The sequence below is a fragment of the Paramacrobiotus metropolitanus genome, unplaced genomic scaffold (genome assembly GCF_019649055.1).
Source record: "Paramacrobiotus metropolitanus isolate TYO unplaced genomic scaffold, Prichtersi_v1.0 Parri_scaffold0000006, whole genome shotgun sequence".
Taxonomy (NCBI): Eukaryota; Metazoa; Tardigrada; class Eutardigrada; order Parachela; family Macrobiotidae; genus Paramacrobiotus; species Paramacrobiotus metropolitanus.
The window spans coordinates 2,014,472-2,039,153 of record NW_026570226.1 but is presented as its reverse complement, the minus strand read 5'-3'; the positions used below and the strand labels follow the sequence as shown (position 1 = coordinate 2,039,153).

Below are 24,682 nucleotides of genomic sequence, written 5' to 3'. Positions count from 1 at the left end.
GAGAATTGCGCGCAGTTTAGGTAAGTATTCAACTGGGTAGTTGATCGTAATACTCTGCAGCTTGGTTAAACAAAGCAAATCAATTATATCAATTAAGATTGACAATTTCGTGAAAAGTATAGATGTACATGAATCAGGATTTTTTGCTTCATGGTTCTTACGATTAGTCATACAAATGCTACACAGATGCCAGCTTTGATTTCACAATTAACCACCGAAAGATCGAAGAAAATAATGTATAACCAAAGCCTATGTTGGTTTAACGCATGATCACATTACCTATATGCGTTCAAATTTACCGGTATTTCGGCACAAAATTATATCTTATGTAGCTGCACAATTTAACACAGCTGCACGCAACGTTCTTGATAACAACCACAAAGATTTCTTGTAACTTATTTTTAAACCAAATATGCATAGTAAGGATAGTTTACGATTCATGCCTATGAAAAGATAATAATAATTGCTTGCGGTTAGTGTATTTTTGGATCGTTGTTAACAAGATGGGTAGTATACCGGCTGTACGGCTACGTAATTCGTTCACAAGACAACTCCGCTACTCGCTTTCAGCGATGTGTGAGCACTGCAGCGTATCGAAGAGTGGAAACCCAGTGGGGTTTTCTTTTCTGGGCTTCCGGCTTAGTTGTGAACGTGAACGTTCCTGGAGGCTGCCGTCTAGGAAGACGTGATTGACCGGATGGACAAGAATTCGTACAAAGTGTACAGACGTAGATTAGTGACTGAGTAATTTTGAATAGTTTGACGAATGCATCACACTGCCACCGTGTGTGCAACCGCTAAAACAAAACATAAATACACAATGCAAAACTACAGAGAAATGCCGCTCTAGTACATCTGTATGTTTGTTTGTTCAAGAGCTGCACGTCTATATGAATAACTTGAGAAGGTGCAGACGCGCTACTGTGCAGTAGCGTAGCCAAGTGGTCACCATATTGACCGAGCTTTAAGGATAACGTGCCGCCGCGGCTGATCAAGTAAACACGGCCATTCGCGCCCATGAAACAATACATTCATTTAAGTAAATGGTCATCTTGTGGTCATATGTAAACAATAATACAATGGTTTACCAAATGGATTATCAGAGCAATCGATGAGGAAGTGTTGAAGTAAATCTTCGTAGCAAATAGATTTGCATATGCAATAGGACATTAACTTTAATAAGTATTCTGTTTGTAATGCTGTCGAATATCTGTATGCTAACAAGATTTAATATTTCTGTAGCATTTTACTCAAAGCTTTAAAATTATGTGCACAAAAATAATAATTATAAGCAGCTTCCAAATCAAAGAGTGCAGTAATGATATTGGACATCCATCGTCCATCCATCATTAAACGCCGCTATCAGTCCGGATAGCAAAGAAAGAAGAAAATCGACAGTAGCTTCGCTGGTTGCGAGTTATGAGTTCGTATGGCGAAAATGTTGTCCAACAGGTTTTTCATATTCTGCTTGGTTGCCTTCCATCAAGAAAAGATATTTCACAGGTACGCCTCAACATCAAAGTCACGTTGCGTATTTGTTAGAGGCTTTGGCTGGCACAAGGTACAGTGTTATTGCACAGATCGTCCGTCGACTGTCGCCATAACTCACCTGTTTTCAAGCGCAGACACATACTCTCACTGCACAACACACCGTATGCACTGGCAAATGAGCACATAAGGTTTAGAATATTTTCTTCGTCCAAAATTACGAGATATAAGGTGGTTTGACAGAAAGGCAGGTTAGGAGCCGCGCTTCAACCTTGGTTGAGTCAGAGCCAGAGCCGATCAGCGCCGATCGACGTAATGGAAAGAATTTCTTAATACCCCGAATCAGCCGCAAATACTATTCGCCATCCGCACATACCTTGATGTTGTGTGTACCTGTGTGCACGCATCAGCGAGCGTTGGCACTTTTTATTCTTTTTCCTCAATCGTAAAAGCTTCTACTTTCCATACAGCCAATCGAGCCGCAATAGTCGGTTTTTTCTATCTCTTTCGCTACCTCTCTGACAACAAATAATATCAACTTGCGGAGATTCTGCTGCATGCGTTATAACTTTCTCCAATATATACTGGGGGCGACAGTGCCGCAGGAAACGGCACTTACACACATACACTCCGCATCTATCAGCCGCTGAAAAACATTTGACTGCCGTGCCGCTGCCGACTAACTACGCCAGAGGAAGATTGTGTTCGCCCGTGCTTGACGTGCTCCCGGCAGAAATTCACAGCTGACGCGCGAAGACGGTAAAAACAATACCGGACACGGACCGGCAGAAGGATATCGTCCCTTACGGCGATTAGCGGCTAATTAATATCCCCTTATCATCATTATCATCCATTCTCCGTTACACACTGTGGTTGCGCTTCATTAATCTCCATAAAAAATCCCTTAATTTGGTCCCGGCGCAGCGTATGTGTGTATGTATAGTGCAGCTCGATGCACCGATTTATATTACGCTGTATTTCTTGGCGCTGTATTTGCTAAGATAACATGTCCGCCAGCATGAACGGCAGCCCGGGCAGTAACTCCGCACAGCTCAACAGCATACAGGGTGAAAATCAATCGGCAAATGGTAGTGCTCCAGTTTCATCATTGGATGATTCGGTAGCCGGCAATGCCGCGGGACATTTGTCAAATGGCACTGCCGCACAGCAGCAGCAGCCGGCGCGTACAGCCAGTCCCAATACGGATCACCATCATCAGCATCATCATCATCAGCATCAGCATATCGTGGATGCAGTGGGCAAACGAGATCACTTGACGAATGCCACAAACACAGCCACGGTCAGTGTTATCGCCAATATTAACCACGCTGCCGTGGCCTTTAATGCCTTCGGAATTCTGGATGCCGCATCCCTTAATAGTCTTGAGGTAATCTTTCATCGCTTTGAGGTATAGAGATATAGTCGGGGTTTTTTCCTCCTTTTTCTCTCTTTCTCTCGCGGCGCTTTCTTGTCGCTTTTTCCTGTTAACCTGTCATGGTGATGATGTGGATGAATGCGAAATCCGCTGCGGCCAGTGCTTTGGTAAGATGCGACAGCACGCAATCAAGTCATAGGGTCATTATTAATAAGTAGTATTATTATGGGATTCCGTATGCGCAGAACCGTGGTGGTTGGCATTCATAATGTACAAACGAAATACTACCACCGCTCACATCCGGTTTTCCCAAATAGTAATTTAAATTTTCGGGTACCGATGCCAAGATGAATTATATTAGCAGCCTGCGTTGCTAGAGTGTAAATGCGGGTACATCCGTACGCCAGATTATGTAATCAGCGTACGATATTAATTGGTAAACACCGAGGAAAAAGTGCAGGGTTTTCTGCATGAGCGACGAAATGTACGTTTAATTGATCTTGTTCATCTAGTCAAGCACATCGCCTGCCAGTTACAAACTGTCTGCCAGTGCGATTTGCCTTTAAAATGGTTTTATGGTGTCTTCTTCTATACTATATAGCTTCAGCTTAGTGAACTGTAAATACCCAGTGGTAGCCGCAGGTTAAACAATCTCCGATTGCTCGTGCCGCTGCCGTAGTTTGTCTGTGCCCCGGCGATGACCATAAGGGAAGTGGCGGTATGCCCTGGTTGCGGAAACCCGGGGACAATAATTACCAGTTATGTTGATCGCGAGCTTCCATCCCCGGCTACTTTTTCCAGTAGATCGTGATAAGCGAAAACTACTAGCGATAAAAAGAAGCAGATAAGAGTTAATGTTAGAGTAGCAGTATAAAGTAATCCCCTCTGGTATTGACGCTTTAGGATGTATGTGATGCCCATCCACAAAGGGCTTCCCTTCATAAACAGTTGTGCCTGTTGGCATTTGCAGTAGTGTTAGCGCGCGCGCGCCGCGCGATGACCTCCGGCTGTTAATGAAGTTTACTCGTGTGTACATGAAAGATCCTAGCGCGCAAATCAACAGTGTTCCACGATGAGAGAAAAATGTGTTATTTAGATGAAGCAGAAGGGTGATGGTAATTTTGTATTTCCGTGCTAAGGAGAAAAGTGTTCTTGTAATGTTTCGGAGATTCTTTTATGCACTATATTCCTCGGAATACACACGCGTGGCAGTGTCCTTTTGGATTATGAATCTGTGTATCATTTTGTGAACGTACATATTTCATAAGGTAATACCCAACTTAAGTTTCTAAACATTACTGCTGTAAAGCAGAGTTAAGAGTTTCTCTATAATGATTTGACAGTAGATCAAATCGAAATGTTACTTCATTCTAGCAACAGTAATTAGCGATTTCAAGTTAAACGCGAATCTAAAAAAGGTTGCTTTAGGAGTTTAAGTATCTTGATTGTGTAATTGTGAGCGACTTCCGCTTATGCACAATTTTACACAATTTTTTATTATTACCGTATCCAGGTCTGGTAAAGTGTGGTCGCTTCACTTACGGCCGCTGCGCTTTTTAATAATTGTGATAATCCGCTGGCATTTAGTCTGCTTATCAAGTTTAATAAGTACGTCAGTTCATGCAGCCACACACACACATGTGTATGAATGGCAAAACCTGATGTCGCTGGCTTACATGTCATTGCTTGATTAGTCGTACCTGTCGTTGATAGATTCCAACATTTTTTTGACTCAGCGTCTTTTACCTTTGATTCATTATGGTGCTGGAGATTCGTCTATGCATCAGAAATATTAGACGGGTTTACCATTAGGCAGAATCTTGCCATTGATAAAGTGCAAGTTCGTTGGACTATACGCGACGATTATATGCGATAATAGCTGTGGAAATTATTACGTATCAGCATTAACCATCAGGAGAAAGCGCCGTACAGTGTGCCGCGTGGTTTGTTTTTTTCTTCCTTCCATAAGGAATCTATTCTTGTTATGCCACTTTTGATAGCATTCATCCGTTACTGCCCGCTGCTACTGCCCCATTGAGCGTGTCGGTTTCTCTCACGCACACTCGTACACTCTGATCAGGATAGATTCATAAAGAAAAATTCAAATCTCATCCATTATTATAACAATAATAATGGACTTGAACGGCGAGGTGATTATCATGTATAAAGTTAAATTTAGCGCTCTTCGCTATAGTTTTTCAGTGGAGGAAGCTTCTGTGTGTGTATGTTCATATGCTACGGCCATTGCCGGCGAATATATAATTGGTACGACAAATACCTGCACCGTCGTATATATAATTGTATTATAATTTATGGATGACTGACGATGGCAAAGCTGCTCATCAGAACGGACTAAGTGAACGGAAAAACCATGTCAAGTTCAGAAAATGCGCAGTGCAGCGAGTGTTAATATACTTATTTGTCCTACTCAAGCGTATCAATTTTTATAAATAGATTAATCTCATTTGCAAGCTGTTACTTTTAGATGAGAAATTATTGATGCTCAGGACATAAAAGATCATGAATTTTGTAGTTGCATAAACTTTTAATTCATTCAGTTCATAGTACGCGCCGAATTTCCGGCATATTGTTCAGAGTGACCACCTATAAATATTTTTACATAATTCTGCACAATCATATGCATAACATTCTTAGTAAGTACAGTGTAAACTGGACACAGCCAAAAAGTGTTATGTTACATAAATGCTGCTAAAAAATTCAAAATCCGCTTTATGAATTGATGTCAACATTTGTTTGTCCGTGCTAATATCGCGAGCATTAGACCGGGGAGCTTTAAACTCCATTTTTTTACAGGACCGCCGCGACTTGGTATCTGTCGGGCAGTTCTCCTCGGCCTCAGTATCGCCTTCATCATACTCGAATGCCGCGCGCTTTTCCGGCGGTAGTGCCGATTTTCAGCCTCCGTACTTTCCGCCGCCGTTCGCCCAGCAGCAGCTGGAAGCCTACCATCCCCATGTTGCCACGGCGGCCGATGCGTACTCCCATTTGAACACTTTCCAGACGCATCAGTCCTGGTCGCACGCGGTAGCCCCACGCCGTGACGCCCAGGATGCCCTGCACTCATTCCAACCGACGGCCAACGGTCAGCTGCATGCCTTCCAGGCCGGGGCCTACGATACGCGCGGTCGGCCAGATTTTCCGCAGATCCGCCGGCCGGATATCTTGGTGCATGCTGGGCCGCATGGCGGCATCGCCTCCGAGCAGGACCTTATGACGCTCAGCTCGGCTAGTATGCTGCAGCAGGTTATGGAAGTGGACGGACAGGTATGTTGATTGCGTTGGAATCTGCTACGTATACTGTCAGTGATGCAGTAAATTCGAACTGTTAAAGCGCTCTATAAAGCCGTACACAAAAGTATTGCAATATCTTACGCTTTATGGTGAGCCTTTCATACGAGGATAATGTTTGTAAAAAATTTAAGACACAACCATAAAGCAATAAAATGAAATCATAGGCACGCAATAAGCAGATGCTGGAGTATACCAAACATAAATCAAACGTTCGCTTACAAGATACAGAATAAATGCGAGTCTAAAACTTTTTTTTAAAAAAACCTGTACTGCAACGGCACTTCTGTTTTCGGAAAATTTATCGCAGAATTTAATATTTTAGCAAAAAATAATTGTTTCTGTAAGCTTTTTGGAACGATTCATATTCCAGAAGTTGTTATTGCGGTTTTATTAAAGCTGCTTTTCATTGCAAGTTTTCTAACGTAACGTGCCGCACTTTATGTGCGCATAAAAGCCATTTTATTTATGTAATTGCCTGTAATCCACTTAGCAAACAAAGGAAGACTTTTTTAAAATATCGAGAAATCTGCTCGCAGTTTTTATCTTTTATTCACTCATTTCCTACGAGTAAGAAATGGCTTCTGTAAAAATCTTGGCATTCGGTGCCATTCATGTAAACCCTGAGGCTTACAAGTCAACAAGCATGATCCGTATTATTACCGTTGCAAGACAAAAACCAAAGAACCAGGTAAAATAATACCGTTACGAGAATTTCGAGTTTTGCGACGTTTCAGCACTTTTTGGTGAACCACGGAACGCAAAATACTACCGCGCTTGCATAAGTAGCTAACAACACTTTCAAACGACCAGTTTCTTTTGAGTAACTCAGTGCACTTAATATGCCATAAATGGTAACAGAAAGATTTAACATTTTTAATTATGCGTTTTCAACCATCAATATTATTTTTAATGCTCACAAACCTATTCTCTGAAACAAACAGTATTTGCTCAGGATGCTTGCTTGCTTGATCACTTGTTTAATGGTTATTATATCCACTATATTCGAGAAACTTGTACCTTTTTGTTTTATTTTTAAGTGTAGGTCATCCAAAAGCCAAAACATTAGTAATCATGTTGACCTTTCGTATGCAGTATGATAGTAAATATCCCTTTCAAAGAAAATGTCGATCACTCTTACTTACTTAAAATTACACAAAACGAATGTTATCAACAAGATGGATAAATATTATAAGTCATGGAAAGCGCTGTTAATTGTTTTATTTATACTTAGTGTTATGAAATAACAAAATTTTATAAATCCTTACTGGATATAGGTCAAACAATTAAACCTGGCGTCAGACTCGGAATTTTCTGTAAACGATGCTTCTGTATACATTTCTGCTCCAAGCACTTGGAATGTTTATTTTGGGACTAATCTGGCTAAAAATCCCTCCGGCCGTCAGATGTGGGTAAAGAGCTATAACGGATCTGACCGGCACGCGCTTGATTAGGGTGATTAGTACATGAAGGTTGCAAATTTCATGTTATTGTTCAAGAGCGTTGTGCACTATGCGGCCGGATTGGATTTAAAGCGATATTCCGGCGGGATTTGCCCAATCAGATAGGGGGTCCCTCTCATGCAACACATGTAAAATCTACTTAAAAACTCCCAAAATATCCTACATCCTGTGTGTATACATCATATACTGTATCTAGTATATACAGAGGAAAACTGTGACAACTGCGCTGTGCCGGCGCGGCTATTCATCCTTGATCCGCAATCCAAGTTTAATGAGCCGCTTCAGACCTCGATAACCTGCAAACATGCTCGGGTTTAGCAAGTTGCATCTCCTTGCCGCGGATGTGCGTTAAAATGGGAACAATACCGGCAACCCGCACTAGTTTACATGGACACACGCTACATCTGGAGTGCGTATTGTATGCTCACTGGCTTTTGAAATAAAGTGAAGCGTGTAATACGAAAAATCACAACCCATTCAATTAGAGACGCACTGAAACAGCTGGACAGCAGCGCAAATTGTCCAAGAGCCCCGGCCGGGCACACACAGACACAGTACTCTCGTCTGGATTTGCGCAATGCCATATTATTCATATAAACACATAATTAAGATCCCGCTTAATTGGTCTGTTGTCCGCGCTGATGATCATTCCGACGGATTGTATTGTTTACAAAAGAGCTAAATACGTGGATGAAACGCTAAGTAAACAGCGGTGGTTCTGTAAATGAAATCAGCTAATTAAGGTCGATTCCATTTATCAGAATCGACAATACTTAGGTTTTGAATTTGCGCCTTATTGCGTTTACCGTAACACATAATTTATGGCAGATTTGTACGTAGGAGGTTTTAAAGGTTCACAAAAAAATATAATGCGGAAATTTAAATTTCGCAAATCAAAGAAACAGAAAGCAAATTTGGTGGCTTATCAAACAGTTAGGAATACTAGAACTGGCATTGTAATGCGTAAACGCACAGATTTCGTTTAACAAAAAGAGTTATGTTCGCGGCACAAGAACACAGTGGTGGAACCATTAAAAACAACAAGCTAGACAACCTCCGCCCGGGGAATGTACCTGACAGTAATCAGTCATTTCACTAATTGATATCATTCTTTCTTTAATTACGATATTATTTCCCTTCAACAATGCGGTGTTATTCAAACCTACCACAGCAAAATAAAATGTGTGTGCTTTTGTACAAGCTCGAAGAACAACGTTGCGACCGATTGTCCACAACCGGAAACATCTTGTCAGCTTGCATAAACATTTTTAAACTATCGACCTTAACTTGTTGAAGCTTCACCAGCTTACGATTTTCTATTAAGGAAATTCATAGGTTTTTTTGTAACTTCGAAGCAATCTTCCTTTGTTTATTTACTTTGTTTTACATTTTACACTGGTCCAAAACTTGCCTTTGCCATTAGATACTACGTTAGTATTGTTAAGTTCCTTGTACAATATCTGTATCTATCGCTCCTCGCATCGTATGGTTGTGTAATTATTAATGTCTCATTCTGTGTAAACAGCGCGCCCCGTTTTAATAAATACTGTCAGCTTCTGCTGATTTCTGATTAATTACTTTCATTTCTCCACTTCATTACACAGCTAATCCACATTCGGAGATTCGTTATGATAAACACGCAGACGCTAAGTACACGCGCTTATGGCATCATTTATACACCATCAAAATCCACTTAATGCAAGAACTTCGCTCCGCTATAGAATAGCGATACTACAAGGACCTTATTTTAATGCTACACGCGTAATAATGGCGCATCTGTACGCAAATTTTTAAAACGCAACAAAGAGCAATAACGCTTCGTTAACAGAAATTAACAATTACTCAAAGGTCACAAGATACAGAAATGTTTCAAAATGCATTTGTACAGATATTGCATTTATACAGATATGCTTCAAAATTTATTGTGTCTAAAGAGTCATGAAGCCGTTACAGGTCAACGAAAAGATTCAGATATGCATACATAGGGATAATTTTTAGTTTTAAATACGTTATTTTTGATTTAAAGTAAAACGTGTGCATTTGAATTGCAGGGCGTTGTCGATCATCACGATGGTGGCGGTGGAGGCGGCTTTTCCATGGTGAACGAGCACAGCACCGTGATTCGCAAAGGTAAAAGTTTTATTCGCTGTGGTATTAATAAAGTGCAAAGGCATTGTGGGGTGGAGCATTTTTTAATTATTTCTCAATTTATCGGGAAAACCGATAAGAGTCGTTGAAACGACAAGTGAACGATTTTATCACACGCACCGCACGAAACCCCGCACAGCAACATGGGTGGTTGAAGGAGTTGTTTAAGAAGATCCTTTCAATGCATTCTCAAAATTCGTCGGGTAGGCAACAGAGGAATCCGAACACACAACTGGCCACTTGACGAGCCATGGCTTTATTTACCTTCTGTATATTGAGTAAACGACTATCTTGAGCACGGGATATAATTAAATTCTCTGGCACTAATCCCTTAATATAGAGAATTGTATATAGTATACTGGAAGTGGAGAGGAGCAGCCTCATGATCAAGAAAATCGATGTGCTGGAAAAATATGTGTGCTTTCATGCACTGCCAAACAGCAGGAAATTTAAAACATTGATTTAACCGCATTATGTACGCAACAAGAGGCGCTTTGTTAGGGCCCATGTCTCGCCATATAATACAGTCCGGGCAGTTCTGCACTGAAACTGCCCGATCGAACAGGTCATAATTGGCGCATTTCCCTCAGGATAAACACCGGCTATCTTGTTACCGTTCTTTCTTGATAATTTTGTTATTAAAATTGCATTGCCTGTTGATGGAAATTACGTTGTACCGGGCAAACCCCAGTAATTAATCCCTGCACTGACGATTTCAACTTTATGATAGAGGTCACGCATTTCATTGCGTACAACGTTATAAGCAAGCAACGTATTATTTTACGATACAGATCATACTTGATACGCTGCATCAGCGATATTTACGTACGCATTTGACAGTGCCTTAAGACAAGATTTTATTTTTCTTTTTTTTGTAGTCGGAATTCGGACAAAATCGGAAAATGCCAAAGAAATTGCCATAAACAACGGCACAATTAGTCACATGGATGTGTTCTGCTCAGTACCCGGTCGCTTATCTTTGCTGAGCTCCACCAGTAAATATAAGGTGACCGTTGGAGAGGTTCATCGCCGATTATCACCACCGGAGTGCTTGAATGCATCCCTACTTGGTGGTGTACTACGGAGGTCAGTAAAAATTAGCCATGTGAAAAAAATATCAACTGTGCAATAAAATAGTTGTGCATCAAGTTATGAGAATGTTTGCTGATAAGGCGGTAAGATCGAACAGTTTCTATGCCGCTAGAGAGAAACAAAACCCAATCAAGGAGTCGTCTATACTGGAATCAGTGGAATGGCAGATGCAATAGTTACTGTATCCCCTTGTATAATAAATTGTGGAGCATGTTGACGAAAGGAAATGGTCTGGTTAATATAAATGCAGTATATAAAAACGAGAGAGAAAATTCAGCATCCCACTCTGTTTTCTATTTCTGGGATGTATCTTCGAGAGAGCTTAGAGAGAGCCTGAGCAAATTAAGCCGGAAGGCAAATGGAAAATTTCTCTTATTCACTGCGATTTTGATGAGATGGTCGATGCGAATAGAAATCTAATGGATTTTAAGTTGATGCGGCCTTATTCACAAACCCAAGATTAAGCCATCACAAGGCATTTTCATGAGGGCCTGGCTAAAGGTCACAGATGGCACAGAATACTGCATAATAAACCTATCTGGCAGCGCTGCTTTAACTTGTTCTAATAAATTTTGCACCGTGTGTATCAGAGTTTTATTATCATTTTAATTTCGGCGCCTGCTGGACGGCAACTATATAATCTCAAAAGTTTTTGTGTGTGCGGTTGTCATTTGCTTTCACGTTAATTACTGCAAACAAACAACCAGTATCAGAATCGGAACTGTTATGGAGTACGGTAGGTTGATGTATGGGTCGTTGACGTGTAGCATAGTGTTTTATTTGTTTTAGGGCCAAATCGAAGAACGGCGGCCGCTCGCTGCGAGATAAACTGGAAAAGATTGGTCTTAACTTGCCAGCTGGTCGTCGAAAGGCAGCCAACGTCACTTTGTTAACTTCGCTCGTTGAAGGTACCCTTTTTTGTAAAAAAATTGTAAGGCCTTATAAAATACTATTAATTTGCATCTCATACTTCTCTGGTGATCGGCTTTCTTAATTCTGTTAACATACGTAAAATACTTGACAGCAAAAATGTCTACAAGCTAAAATGCCACAAATTTGTGAATAGTAATGAGCCACACAAGACACGTGCAGTGCTCGCAACGTTCGTTGATTGTCAAAGTTGGAGAGCTTCTAGCTGCAGCCTTCGAGGCCATTATGTCTAGAGGTCACTAGTTGGGTGTGTTGCACGAAACAACAATAATTTTATGCGGTAACCTAGAGCGAGACCCATGGTGAACTACTCCCATAATAGCCAGTATATATTATGATTCATTAGCCACAGCATTTGTATATGTGTGCGTATATGGTCCTGCTCGGAGACATTTTTTGGCACAAAAGGTTTTTACATACTTTAGAACTTTGGGCGTGTAGCTAAATCTGGCATTAACTCAAGGCAAGAAATGGCCGACGTCTCTGCTAGATACGAGTATTTCACAACATATTTTGCTTACCATTAGATATTTCACTAACATGCATGCGCATGCGGATAAAAGTTTCGAATTTGTTTTTTGTGACATGATCTGTATATCAGACAAATATTTTCTACATTTAAATTTTTTCACTATACTGAGTGTTTTATATATAATTTTATTCTCTGAAATTTTTATCGCGTTCATCAGTAATGTATTTGCAGATCAGGGCGATAGCGACAGCGCGTCAATTTGCCGGCATCTCGGGCTAAACAATTTTGTTCATATTATTATGTGTTTCCACAATAGGCAAAGGTGTCACTTTCAGTTCGTTTTGGCACAGTAATTGAGTAACCTGGTATTTATTGAAAATCATATTGGTGTTTTTCATGCTCCATGTCGTTGATTACTTGACGAAGGCAGCGATTACGCGGAAGGACACCATAATTACCGCAATTAATCAGCAAACCATCCTTCGTAGCTGGGTCATAATCCTTTCACAGAAAAAAGTTTTTCTGATCAAATCTCGCCATAACAGCCGGAGCAGTACATGACAGTTTAAATGACGGATAATTGCGGTACTTTTAACAAATATCTAAAAAACTTGAAATAAAATGCTGCAGGCTAATATCATTGTTCGTTATGCGCAAGACGTTTGCTAAGTGAATATTGGCATAAATCTTTGGCGAGAGATGGCAGACTGGATCGATAAACCAACAACGTGACCTTGTAGATTGGTTTTTGTGTAGCGTTTCAATAGCGATAACTGACCTTATTCCGCTTGGCAAGGAAGCGCTATTAAGGCAAAATTTTAGCTGATACCTGCAGCTGAACAAATTACGTACCTGTACGCGATTTATTCAAATCATATCATAACCAATGTCAAACATATAGTAATTTTGCTGAAAAAACTCCATAACAATAAAAGAAATAATTATTTAGCATCGCTTCTAACGGTTTTCTTGTTTGTGTAGGCGAAGCGATTCACTTAGCACGAGACTTTGGATTTGTATGTGACCAGGAATTTCCTGCTCGCCACGTTGCCGAGTATTGTTCGCGACAGCACGTCGATCCCAGTGACATTTACCGTCGTAAAGAACAAGTTCATCATGCAAAGTAAGTATTTTGTAACAAGATTTCCAGTATTTTAATCAATTATGAGTTGTAAAACTTTAAAAGTTTGCGTTGCCACAGTACACAGCTTTCTGCTTTACAAGGCATGAGTATAAAGCATGATTCTGTGAAATTCTGGCAAGGGCACCAAGACGTGGTAAATAGTGTCGCCTTGGTCAATCATTTCAACTTTTTCCGGTTGACTAAGCTCGAACTCACCATTGGTAACTTTATCAAAATATAATCATATGAAAATTGGATGTGACAAGACAGAACGACTTTGCAAAGCCTTTGCTCGCCCACGTTCGTCGTGTGGGGTCAAGCGAAAGACTTATCACAGGCCGGGTTTTTGTTTGTCGCCTTCGTTCCTTGTTTTTTATTCGGGTAATTGACGCATTCGTTAACGTATCCATTTGTATAAATCAGTGTTCGTAATCGGTCCGGTTAGTCAACCGATGACAGATGTTATCACAATTACCAAAATGGTTGATGACCTTTGGAAAAATGCGTTAAATATTCGATACTGAAACACAATAATACGTTGTATTTTAAGCACGACATAAATGTTTTATGAAATATGCTTTTCTGAAAATATTCTTTCACCTGGACTAGGATATTAAGTCACTCAATTAGTCCGAAAAATACAGAAAACTAAACGATACGGATGAGCAACCCAATTTCAGTGTTGTTGTGTTGATAACATAAAGCATGTGCACAAATTTCACGCAATGAAGAACGAGCTTACAATTAATTTTAGGTAAGAACACAAAATGTAGATTAGAATAAGAGCAAAGATTTCATGATTTTCGTTGAATAAGTTTTAAATTCTTGTGATAACTGACAAACTGTTTCACAGGCAAATGCTCAAGGAACTCTCCGATGTTTTAACACAAGACCGTTCACCACTTTGCAATACCAGGCCGCAGCCGATTCTCGAACCCGGTATACAGCGTCATTTGACCCATTTCAGTTTGATAACCCACGGATTCGGCAGTCCGGCAATATGCGCAGCAATTACTGCCATTCAGAATCATCTCACAGAATGTCTGAAGTATCTGGAGAAGAATTATCCCGGTACCATGAACGGTACGACCGATATGAACGGCGGCAAGATGAAGGAAAATGAGAAGAAATAATACATAATCTACAGTAGTATTTTCCAATACTGCATGACACCAATACTCGGATGGGAAAAGATGCTCGTGTCGAATTCGTGTATAAACATCCCCGTAAATCGTGAAACGCGTGCCATGACAAGATAATACAAAATCAAAGTCCTAAAAATAATTAACCCTAATTACCGTACAAGTGGTTTTTTGCACATGTTCGGGCTGAACAGGCTTTCGATATCCAAAACACGTACCGGTATTTCGTATTTTTTTCGGTAATTTCGGGTTGTTTTTCTTTGTTTGTAAGAGTTTAAAATTCATTCTAGCGCATTGCTGTTCGTCGCAAAATGCATGTGCATACCCATTTTGGTTTTGTTATATTTGTACGGAATTTTTCGTATTATTTTTAAATATGATTAATAACTTCCTTGTGTACCTCGCAGCTTGTATAGAACCGCACCTAATCCGTCTACTGTGAATGTCGATGTTACAGTGTTTGCGTTCGAAGATCATACTATTATGTCTATCATATTGCAGTCTGCTGCCAAGAATCTTGCCAACAAGAAATAAACTTATTTTGTTTTCGCTTCCCAGAAAATCTCAGTGCAAAACGCGCAAACAAGTAAACAGTGACATAAAAAACTTATCAAAACAAATATATTAAATCAGTGAGATTTATCACAACCAAATAAACAACAAGATCCGCCAGTGTACCAGTTAGCACAGAAACATATCGTATACAAATGAAAACCAAAAACTTCCGACAACGAAAATCCAGAATAACACAAGAGACGGAATCACCTTTTAATCTGAGCCAGAGCAGCTTTAGAAGCATTGCACTTTGCAGCGCGAGAGTTATTACCTTTCCCAACAAAGGTCCCTTTGCCTAAGACTGTCACCTGGACCAACGTTTTCCCATTACTCAAACGTTCGGCTGACCTGGAAAGATGAAGTAAAACTGAATACCAGTTTTCTTAGGATTAGTATGCGAGTACTCACCCAAACCGACAATTCACGCCTTCCCGTTCCATTAGTTCCCGAACTGGATTTATCGGACAATTTTTCGTGAAGTGTTCTACAAAAGTTCATGTTGAATTACATATTTATATGTCAAGCTTGTTGCAATTAACCTGTAACTTCTTAAGTTACCACAGTACTTCGGCGCCTTCATAACACGCACCGTTCGTGAACTACCTGCCACAGCTACTTATTATACGCACACAGGTCGCATTGATATTTTTATACCGATAATTTTTTATTTGTGGCAATCGGTAGTTATACTGTTGTACCTAACTGCATCGTTTTTGGATGCAAAAATTTAATACCATTATTATGTCATGCAGAAAACTCGTAACGTGTTGCTGTATACGTCTACAACCATCAAGTATGCCATTTACTCACCTATTTGGGCTCGCATAATATTGTAATAGACCTTCCACACCGTATCGAGTGACAAACCACTGTCTAGAAAGATTGCCCCGGCTACCGCCTCGAATACATCTCCCAAGGCTTTTGGAGCTTCTGGTTCTTCATACCCGATATCGACGTCGTCATCATCTTTATCGTCGTCAAAGTCAGCAATCAACTATTGGCAAAAAATTATGATTATCATTAATAAAACCAAGATGGTTTGGTTTCCCTTACAAACGCACAAGCCATAAATAAGAACAGATTTATTAATTTATCACTTCAGAACTACCGTACCATTTCCTCTTGCAGCGGCAACACATCCTGATGTTTCTCCTGCACCGTTTGGACAAATAAGTCGATGGTATTATGTAAATGGAGACTTTGGAATTTAATATGATTGTGATAATTGTATTTAACAGCTAATGTAGAAAATGTCAGATTATTGACCAAAGCTGAACGCAAGTCTGACATCACACCGGGAGCATGACTCCTGCAATCAGGGGCACCATCAAGCAAGCCATAACAAAAATTCAAAACTGTTAACCTTACTTGAAATCTTCATAAACGTAACGGGTTATTAAGAAATCGATAATGGCATCACCGAGAAATTCCAGCCTCTGGTAGCAGTCCGTAATGGAATTGGGTTCATATGTCGAATGCGTGAAGGCCTGCAGTAAGAAGGCCTTGTTCCGGAATCTGTAACGCCAAAACCTTCATCAGTTGTTTACGAGGTTTCAAGATATGCCATCACTACCAAGTCTGAGGCCCCACAAAATGTCAGCAGTAAATGGAAATCGACGTGCAAACTATGAACAGAGCGTCCATCTAACCTGTATCCTATTCGCCGTTCAAAATCGTCGAATCCCGCCGTCAGCTTGCATAGTTCGGCATCAACATCCGCACCCATTCTAAGCAACGGAGAGGTAATATCTTCCGCACGAAACACTCCATATCTGTCAACAGATGGTCCTTCTTGGGGTGCATTTGTCGTTTCCGGCAGTACACACAGCCCCAACCATGACATAAACACCTGCGCACTGCGGGCACTAGAATTGATGAGAAACGTGCCTATCAAAGCTTCCATAACGTCGGCAATTGTCTTGTCTTCAATGGGTTGGTGTACGCGAGCCGATGGAAATTTGTCCGCCTTGGTACCTGAATTTGCCAGCATCTCGTTGGATTCCTGCTCATCAAAAATATAACCAGGTGGGACGAAATTATCTCCTGGATTAAACTCTTGATTCAGGACATAGTTTTGAAGATCTTTGGTTTTCGCTAGGCGATAAAGATTAAAATTCGATACAAACTGATCGCACAGTTGCGTCAGTCTTCCTTCTTGGTGTTGCCTGAACCGGAAATACACGTAAACATACGATGAGAATTTCAAAAACGTGTCTCCAATAACTTCTAAACGTTCCAAATTGAATCCATCAGCCACTTTGGCGGATGTCACGGCGTTCAACAAGTGATTCAGATCAGGTAAGGGTAGTTTCCGTACATCCAAAGAAAATTCAGCATCTATAGAAAACGGACATTCAAAAAGGGCGGGAGAGCATCCAGATGCCGGGAGATCGTAATAAAAATCGTTAGCTGATGTATCGGAAGATGCAGGGCTCTTTGGAGAGGGTTCTTCTACTTTCATGACCTCATAGTCATCGACTCCCTCATCCGCCAAACTATAAAATTTATGACGGACAAACTGAGTGTAGACTAATCCGAAATCATCAGGAAGTTCATCTGCTTCTGTTTCGATACGTTCAGGCTCTGATGATGATTCCTTTTCGGGCATTTTGTTACCTGAAGTAACAAACGAAGCGAAAAATATCAAATAAGGGTCGTGCGTGTCCTTTAAATTGTTCAATTAGTTTTGCGAACATCGTACAAAGCCCGTTTCGTTTTCAGTACTATATATTTCCATTCAAAACTGCATCCAGATACCTACCACTGACAACGGCTACCGACATTTCTTGGTCAGTGTCTTGTTGGAGATAACGCTGAGATGCCCCTTCGATATCCCTTTGCGTTTTCCCTTGATAAACCAACGGCGGCCAGCTGTCCGGTTCGACAGTGTCAATTCCAATACCAGTTTCGCTTTTCAGTCGGCGATACAAGGAGAGCATATGCGAAAACCAACGCATGCGATGCTGGAGCGACGGAAGAACAAGACACTTGATGTACAGCGGCGCAGGCATGGGAAAGAGTTGGCAGAGTTCTGGGACAAGCATTAACTGTCCATTACGCTTAGTTTCTGCACGGGAATCTTTCGCTGTTTCGTCCGGTTTAATACCGTGATAAACAAACTTTATCAGATTTAGCCTGCAATACGAAAACTAGAACTTAATCTACTCAGTCAGTAGAAGTATTAAGGGTATCACACAAAGCAAAAATAGGCAATTAAAATGAAGTAAATGATGAATTAAGGTAACTGATTGCCTGACAATTGCACATTTTGTGAAACTACTCGTAATAAGTTAACTGTACTACCATAAACCAACCTTTTGGAACAAAAAATGGCATCCATAATTGGTTGATTCAAGTCCTGAATCTGTATTCCGTACTTCCGCTCAAAATATTCACTGAATGAAGTATATTCGTCTAATTTACAGGGTGTCGCTGGCGTCATATCATCCCGCATATTCGTAATGAAAAAGCGGTCATCTTCCGGCTTATACCAGCGCACTACAACGCCATCGACGAAACTTGTCGGTTTAACCTTCCGATACCGCCGCTCTTCTTCCGGAAGAGAAATCACGGAGTATTGAGCAGGATCTTTAATGCGATCAATCATTTCCCAGTCAATCCCGTACAGGCCTGCACCAGTGAGTAATTTGGTCAGCGGCACCACGTAGAAAGCTTCACTGTCCAGATTCTCGTCGAAATGCAACGCGATGGCTTCGATAAACAGAAGTGCTTGCTCATAGATGGCACAATGAGCTTTTTGTATATCGTCCAACTTTTGGGAATTCAGAATTATGGAATCGCTTAGCAGCGACAAAGTTATCTGATATTCCGCTCTGCACATATAAACATTAAAAGCTGGGAAGGGCGGCATGGCACATCTCGACAAGAAACCGATACATCTGGAATCATCGGCGAGAAATCTGGAGGAATCATCTTTTAGAAAAGACCGCTGATGCTCAATTCGAATTAGGTACAAATGGCAGGGCATTCCCACGATTGGACGGCAACGATTCAGAAGCGATGCGGTCTAAATGAAATAGGACCAAATCAAAATTCAAATGATAAGAACGAACCCGATACAGAATAAAAAATAATAATAATATAGATTATAAAGATTAAAGAATACCGTAATACACTAACAATTTACGTGTACCATACAGTCCTCTATATTTGTTTACGCCTATAAAGCGGAGAGCAATTTCAAGCGCGTGATCACTGGCACTGATTTTGTAGGGATAATACCTACCGAAATAAAACTGCGGCTTAGACTGCAATATTGCGATTACAAGAAACATGATTACAACCTTTTTAGGATAGAACTGTTTCCGACGCTTTGATCCTGCCGCTCCTTCTCCCTCTGTTGTTGGTTCTTTCTGCCGATCGCCAATCATTAGGAACATGTCATCCTGATGAGTTTCCACGATTGGTAGCAAGTTTTCATCCAAAACTCCCTTGTTGTACAGTTCTTCTACGCACTGTAATGCCGCGGCTTGCTTTGCCAGTTTTCTGGACTTTTTAAATGGACCCTACGATGCAACAGTCAGTCACTTCTCAGTTTGCAGCTCCACTGGCGGTTCAAAACAACTGTTTATTCGTACGGTAACAGGATGCTTTAAAGCAGAGTCCAGTCTCATGTAAATCCGGAAAGCATATAATCCTGAGCTACTGTGAATGTATTTGCCATGAACATTTCCAGCGGAGAAGCGTAATCGAGGTTCAAGGGAATTGCAATACCTAGCTCAAATCAATACGAAAAATTCGCGTATCGCTACAAACTTATTATACAAAGTTATGATTACCGCATTATACGTGCATGCCCACAATAAGATGAGTTTGTGATATTTAGCACTTTTTAAGGGGGTATCCAAATACGAGTACTTAGCTATAACTCCTGTAGCGCAACGAAAAATAATTACGCACTTCTGCAGCAAGGTAAGTGCTGTATTTAAAGTTGCCATAGCTTTCGAACCAGGAGGACTAAAGTGGTCCGATTTATCCGAGAAGTGCTGGGACTGCGTATCCATATCAGGAACCACGCGTTCCACACACATATCCTTGAGGCGCTGGTCCAATTTGTCATATTCGTCCAGTTCACGCTTTGTCTTATCAAAGGAATCCGAAAACACAATATATCTGGAATTCTGCGCTCTTGCGCGTCCTTTTGACTGGACGTATGAGCAGTAATTCGACGGTTTATCGAGCCTATAAAGAAAAACATAACTCATAAATATCTGGAAATTCGAAAAGAGATCAAGTGTAACGCAAAGCTGAAAAGCTTGCAGTTGGAAAATATAATCAGTGGTCGAATGAATGCACAAAAAACAGAGGCGTGCACATAATGTTGTATCAGATGACACAAGTTCGAAAACGACTAAAGCAAAAAAAAATTTCCGGTTACCGAATAATCAGATTGCAGTCGGGAACATCCAGACCTTCTTCCACGACATTCGTGGCGATCAAAACATTTACAGCACCTCGTCGAAATTTCTCCAAAGTGGCTGCTGACTGTGCATGATTTAAACCCACTCGATAAGGTTTCTCGCCTGAAAAGCGAAAATTTTAGCTCTTAGTTTTCACTAAAATATCCACGTAATCTTCCGCACCATCGCTTCCCGACGGCAGCAGTTGACCCACAAGATACCCAGATTTAATGAAAGAAAATTCTCCAGATCCGCCGACGGAGAGGAAGGAAAAAAACTTAGCCAATGCCCATGCGTCGAATCGGGACTGCACAAATACAATACAACGCAAACCCCTAGATGCATCTACAAAAAGAGAAACTGAAAATTACAAAATGTTTGTCTAACCGTAAGACAAATACGTTTTGGCGAAATTCTGCAAATACACTAACCATATACGGCTTTCTACACCCATAAAATATTTTTAACGGGAGTGGTTTACCTTCCACTTTTTCACTAGGTTTGTTGGCCATCATTACATCCATAAGTTTGCGTAACTTTGGAGAAGCCACTTCTGATATCGCTTCGATATCCCCTCGCGGAATGTTCTTTGTGTGCTTTTTTATTTCCAGTAACGATCCAAAAATATGCAGCTCACTTATAGCACTCAGTGCGGGATTAACAAGCTCCTTGTAGAAACATTTATTGCGAATTAACAATTCAAAATCCTTTTTCACCATACAGGCCACCTAAGAAAACCAAACGTAACATAAATAATAAATATCCAGATCCCTGATCCTCTTATGACACATGCCTACGAGTAATATTTTCTAAGTAGCATACGTACGCGCGCAATGTATACCGCAAAGTGCATTGTGCCAAAAGTGAATATTATATCACATTGTTCTACCTGGTAAGCACACCACGGGCCCAGTGAACGGTATGTTTCCCTCATCTGCGACAGGGAAGATCTCAGAAGCTGGAGGGATCTATGGACACCCAGCTGAAAATGCTCATCCGACATTCCATGGACGTCCACATTCCCTGCCTCACTGGCCGCATTAATTAGGATTTCTCTCAGATATGTTTTTGCAGAATCAAGCCACTGAATTGTTTCGTCAAGTTCAGAACAAATTTCAGTGTCGTCATCGTTGTCAGACTGCGGCTGCAAAATTAAAAAAAAATCGTTAAATATTCTCTCCGATCAAATTCAATCACACTAAATCCTGACCTCCTATACAATTATAAACCACACCAAAACCAATAAGATTCAAAATAATTGTGGCAGGTTTGTAAATCGGAATATGCAGATAAAACGATTTACAAATTTAAAACTGTGCTGACCATATAAATTGTTCTTCTATCAGATAAATCACCTGAAAAACTTCAACGGATATTTGCGGTTTAGCTTCGTATAATCCAACCGTTTCGTCCACGGATGTACAAACTTTGGCTCCCAGACATTCTTCGCGTTCTGCTATCAACGCATTCAGACCGTCCAGATTCCTTAGTTTGCACTGCACGACGGATGCCGTCAGACCCAAGATGCGGGGACGTTCGGAAGATGGACGTTTTTCTATGTAGCGCATTATCTCTCTGTAGGAATGACTCTTCCCGGCACGATGACACTCGTCCAAAATCAGCAAATTTATGCGTGACACGTCTATAAGTAGAGGTATTCACAGTAAAATACGAATTCATCTGTAAAGAAACAATTTTTTCTACAATCAGTCTTTGGTCTTAATAATCGTTATACGGTTACAGAAATTGTAACAGTCACGGTAATTCTTTCACTGAACGGAACCTTTAATAAGTATCGAAGTAAAAGTACAAACTAAAGTACCAGAACGGATGAAGGATGGTGGAAATCAATGAGACCAAACCATTACAGCTCCTTGGGGGCAAATGCCCACTCACGCACCCCGATGTTAGGGGGCCAGTTATCGGGGGTGAACATTTTTTCGGTTTCACTAGCGTAAGAACCAACACGTGCTAACAGACTATTCTTACGGCCGTTTTTAGCAGAATAGATCGAAACAAATCTCACAGAGATTCCAATAGATTCAATAATTGCCTTGAGATCCTTGCTGTACTCGTCGAGAGTCTGGTGTTCGGTCTGCTCCCGAGGGGGGATGCCATGTAGACAAAAGTCCTTTTTCACCTTCTCTTTCTCAGCTCTGGGGGCTCGCCGGATCTGCAGGGCAGACATGACGATGTCCTCGCTGGCGCTGGTGGTTTTTTCACGCGTGCCACGGACCACTTTTCCTTTTTTAGCTACGGTGGCCCAGGATGCTTTCGAGTCCGAAGCGTCAGGGGGGGTTTCATCAAAGCGCGGTTGGGGGACTTTCATGTCAGGGGTTGTGTGTGGCTCGTGTGGGGTATCGGTGGTGGAGGGTTTCTCCACAGGCGTCTTGGCAGGAGTCTTGGCGACCGATCGAAACCCGGAGGGTTGGAGTACTAATCGGCCGACATCGACGGTGCTCATGGAGGGTACAGGCTGCGCCGTTTTTACGGCATTGATTTCGTCCCTGAGAACCAGTAGCGACATGGAGATGTCATCATACTTTTTCTGACGTTCTTGTAGCTCTTTCACTTGGGCTTCCAATGAAGAAAGCTCTGCTTTCAATCTTTGGTTTTCTTGCACGATCGGTGAGATCAGCGCAGGAACTTGAGTATCGATACACTTGGTGATGAGGCCGTTGAGATCCTCGTGGTAGACTGGGTATTTCTGTACGTTCTCCAGATCACTGGCAATGGCCGGAATCATCTTTCGTATCAAGGGTATCAGCCTTCCGAAGGACCATTGATCTTTGGCCGTTCCATCAGGGAATAGGCTAGAGAGTTTCTCGATGGAAAAAGGCTCATAATTATCTTCAGCATCATGGGTATTATCGCTGGCTTTCTCAGCCATGTTTGCCAAACTGACCACAAGCGATGGCCCCACAATCAGGTTTTAAAATTAAGTCACATAATATAAAATAATCAAGGTAAATTATTTAGTTGGTGAAAATTTGAAAAGTTGAATTCTTTCACTGATTTAACGGCTTATGTTACTCACTCTCCTATTACTCAGTCGTTGGCCAAACAGAAATATAGGAAACTTGACATGTCATTGACATGTCTAAAAATGCACAGCGCACCTAAAATCCAATTATGCAGAAGGTCTTTTAGGACATCTGGTACCATGAGCAACATCTGATGCGCCCGAAACTCAGCTTCCCACGACTCTTTGTTCCATTTAACGCATATTCCGCCATGGTATCCCTTGACAGATATTGGCAGCCACCGTCGAAAGTATTTCGCTTGCTGATCAACCAGCGGGACTAGGCAAAAAAAACGACACTTCCTAATAATTATGTTGTTACTAACCTACTACTAACAAATTAGTATTAAGTAGTTGCTAATAAATTAATAAACAACTTCTGGAAATTCGCAAACCATGCATTAAAGCTTAAAAAAACACATAACAAATTGAATTAAGCTGTGTGTATTTTTTTAACCTGTAGGAACCACCATTATCGTTCGTTTTCCTCCTTCATCCCAGGGTACCGTGATTTCGAACAGCAAGCGTTTACACACACCCACAGCAATCTGAGTCTTCCCCATGCCTAAACCAAAAGCGTTCGCTTAAGCAATATTCCAATGTCCAGGTTGCAGATTAATGACAGCAAACGTCACAGCAACATTATTTAACTACGAATAAACTAAAAAGCTTATAATTTCCGGGATTCCCACTTACCAGTTCCCAGAGCGCAGATGACGTTCTCTTTCAGTGCAAGGTCGATGAGCTCGTCCTGCAAAAGTATTCATGCTTTTGCAAAAGTATTCATACTTTTGCAAAATAGAACGCTCGCAATGCGACGTCTGCGACTCTGTGGCTTGCAATGTAGAAAACTAATGAATCCCACACTGTACCTGGTAAGGGCGATTCTGTATATCGTCTGCCAACGCAATGTCTGCCAAATCAATGTTATCCTGATCGCCAAGGTTTTCGTCCACTTCCATACTCGTAGAGAAATCTGCAGCCATTCTGCAGTCCTGCGCTAAGTGTGTGAATTTTACCTGTTTGAATTTATGCGCCACTCGATTAAATTGTTCGCAGTTATAGATCAAACTCCAACTGTTCAACTACGGCTGTTGCGTTGATACCGAATGGATAAAAACAAACACGAAATCTGAGAAATTC

The 24,682-nt window shown here is 41.1% G+C and overlaps 2 protein-coding genes across 5 annotated transcripts in view; one reads left to right on the top strand and one right to left on the bottom strand.

Annotated features, from left to right (window-relative positions):
- Nucleotides 1–15,083, top strand: part of LOC129581801 (transcription factor AP-2-beta-like) — a 20,309-nt gene extending 5,226 nt beyond the window's left edge. The window contains exons 1-7 of one of the 4 annotated variants that reach the window (XM_055473046.1): nucleotides 1,658–2,875; nucleotides 5,678–6,148; nucleotides 9,687–9,765; nucleotides 10,662–10,869; nucleotides 11,665–11,783; nucleotides 13,259–13,400; nucleotides 14,254–15,083. In XM_055473046.1, the coding sequence (XP_055329021.1) occupies nucleotides 2,495–2,875; nucleotides 5,678–6,148; nucleotides 9,687–9,765; nucleotides 10,662–10,869; nucleotides 11,665–11,783; nucleotides 13,259–13,400; nucleotides 14,254–14,533 (1,680 nt within the window). In that variant the 5' untranslated portion in view covers nucleotides 1,658–2,494 and the 3' untranslated portion in view covers nucleotides 14,534–15,083. Of the gene's footprint in view, nucleotides 1–1,657; nucleotides 2,876–2,898; nucleotides 3,031–4,564; nucleotides 5,014–5,677; nucleotides 6,149–9,686; nucleotides 9,766–10,661; nucleotides 10,870–11,664; nucleotides 11,784–13,258; nucleotides 13,401–14,253 lie in introns of those variants that run through there. The other 3 variants (XM_055473047.1, XM_055473050.1, XM_055473048.1) reach the window with 3 other exon arrangements.
- On the bottom strand, nucleotides 15,064–24,682 carry LOC129581800 (endoribonuclease Dicer-like). The gene is made up of 20 exons (XM_055473045.1): nucleotides 24,412–24,682; nucleotides 24,236–24,290; nucleotides 23,997–24,104; nucleotides 23,637–23,819; nucleotides 21,873–22,159; nucleotides 21,407–21,661; nucleotides 20,999–21,245; nucleotides 20,701–20,862; nucleotides 20,496–20,640; nucleotides 20,018–20,299; nucleotides 19,696–19,831; nucleotides 19,402–19,623; nucleotides 18,412–19,124; nucleotides 17,859–18,232; nucleotides 16,747–17,713; nucleotides 16,466–16,612; nucleotides 16,211–16,406; nucleotides 15,908–16,091; nucleotides 15,506–15,581; nucleotides 15,064–15,445 (listed from the first exon to the last, which is right to left on the bottom strand). The coding sequence occupies exons 1-20, from the start codon at nucleotides 24,523–24,525 to the stop codon at nucleotides 15,304–15,306; spliced, it is 4,995 nt and encodes a 1,664-aa protein (XP_055329020.1). The 5' UTR covers nucleotides 24,526–24,682; the 3' UTR covers nucleotides 15,064–15,303.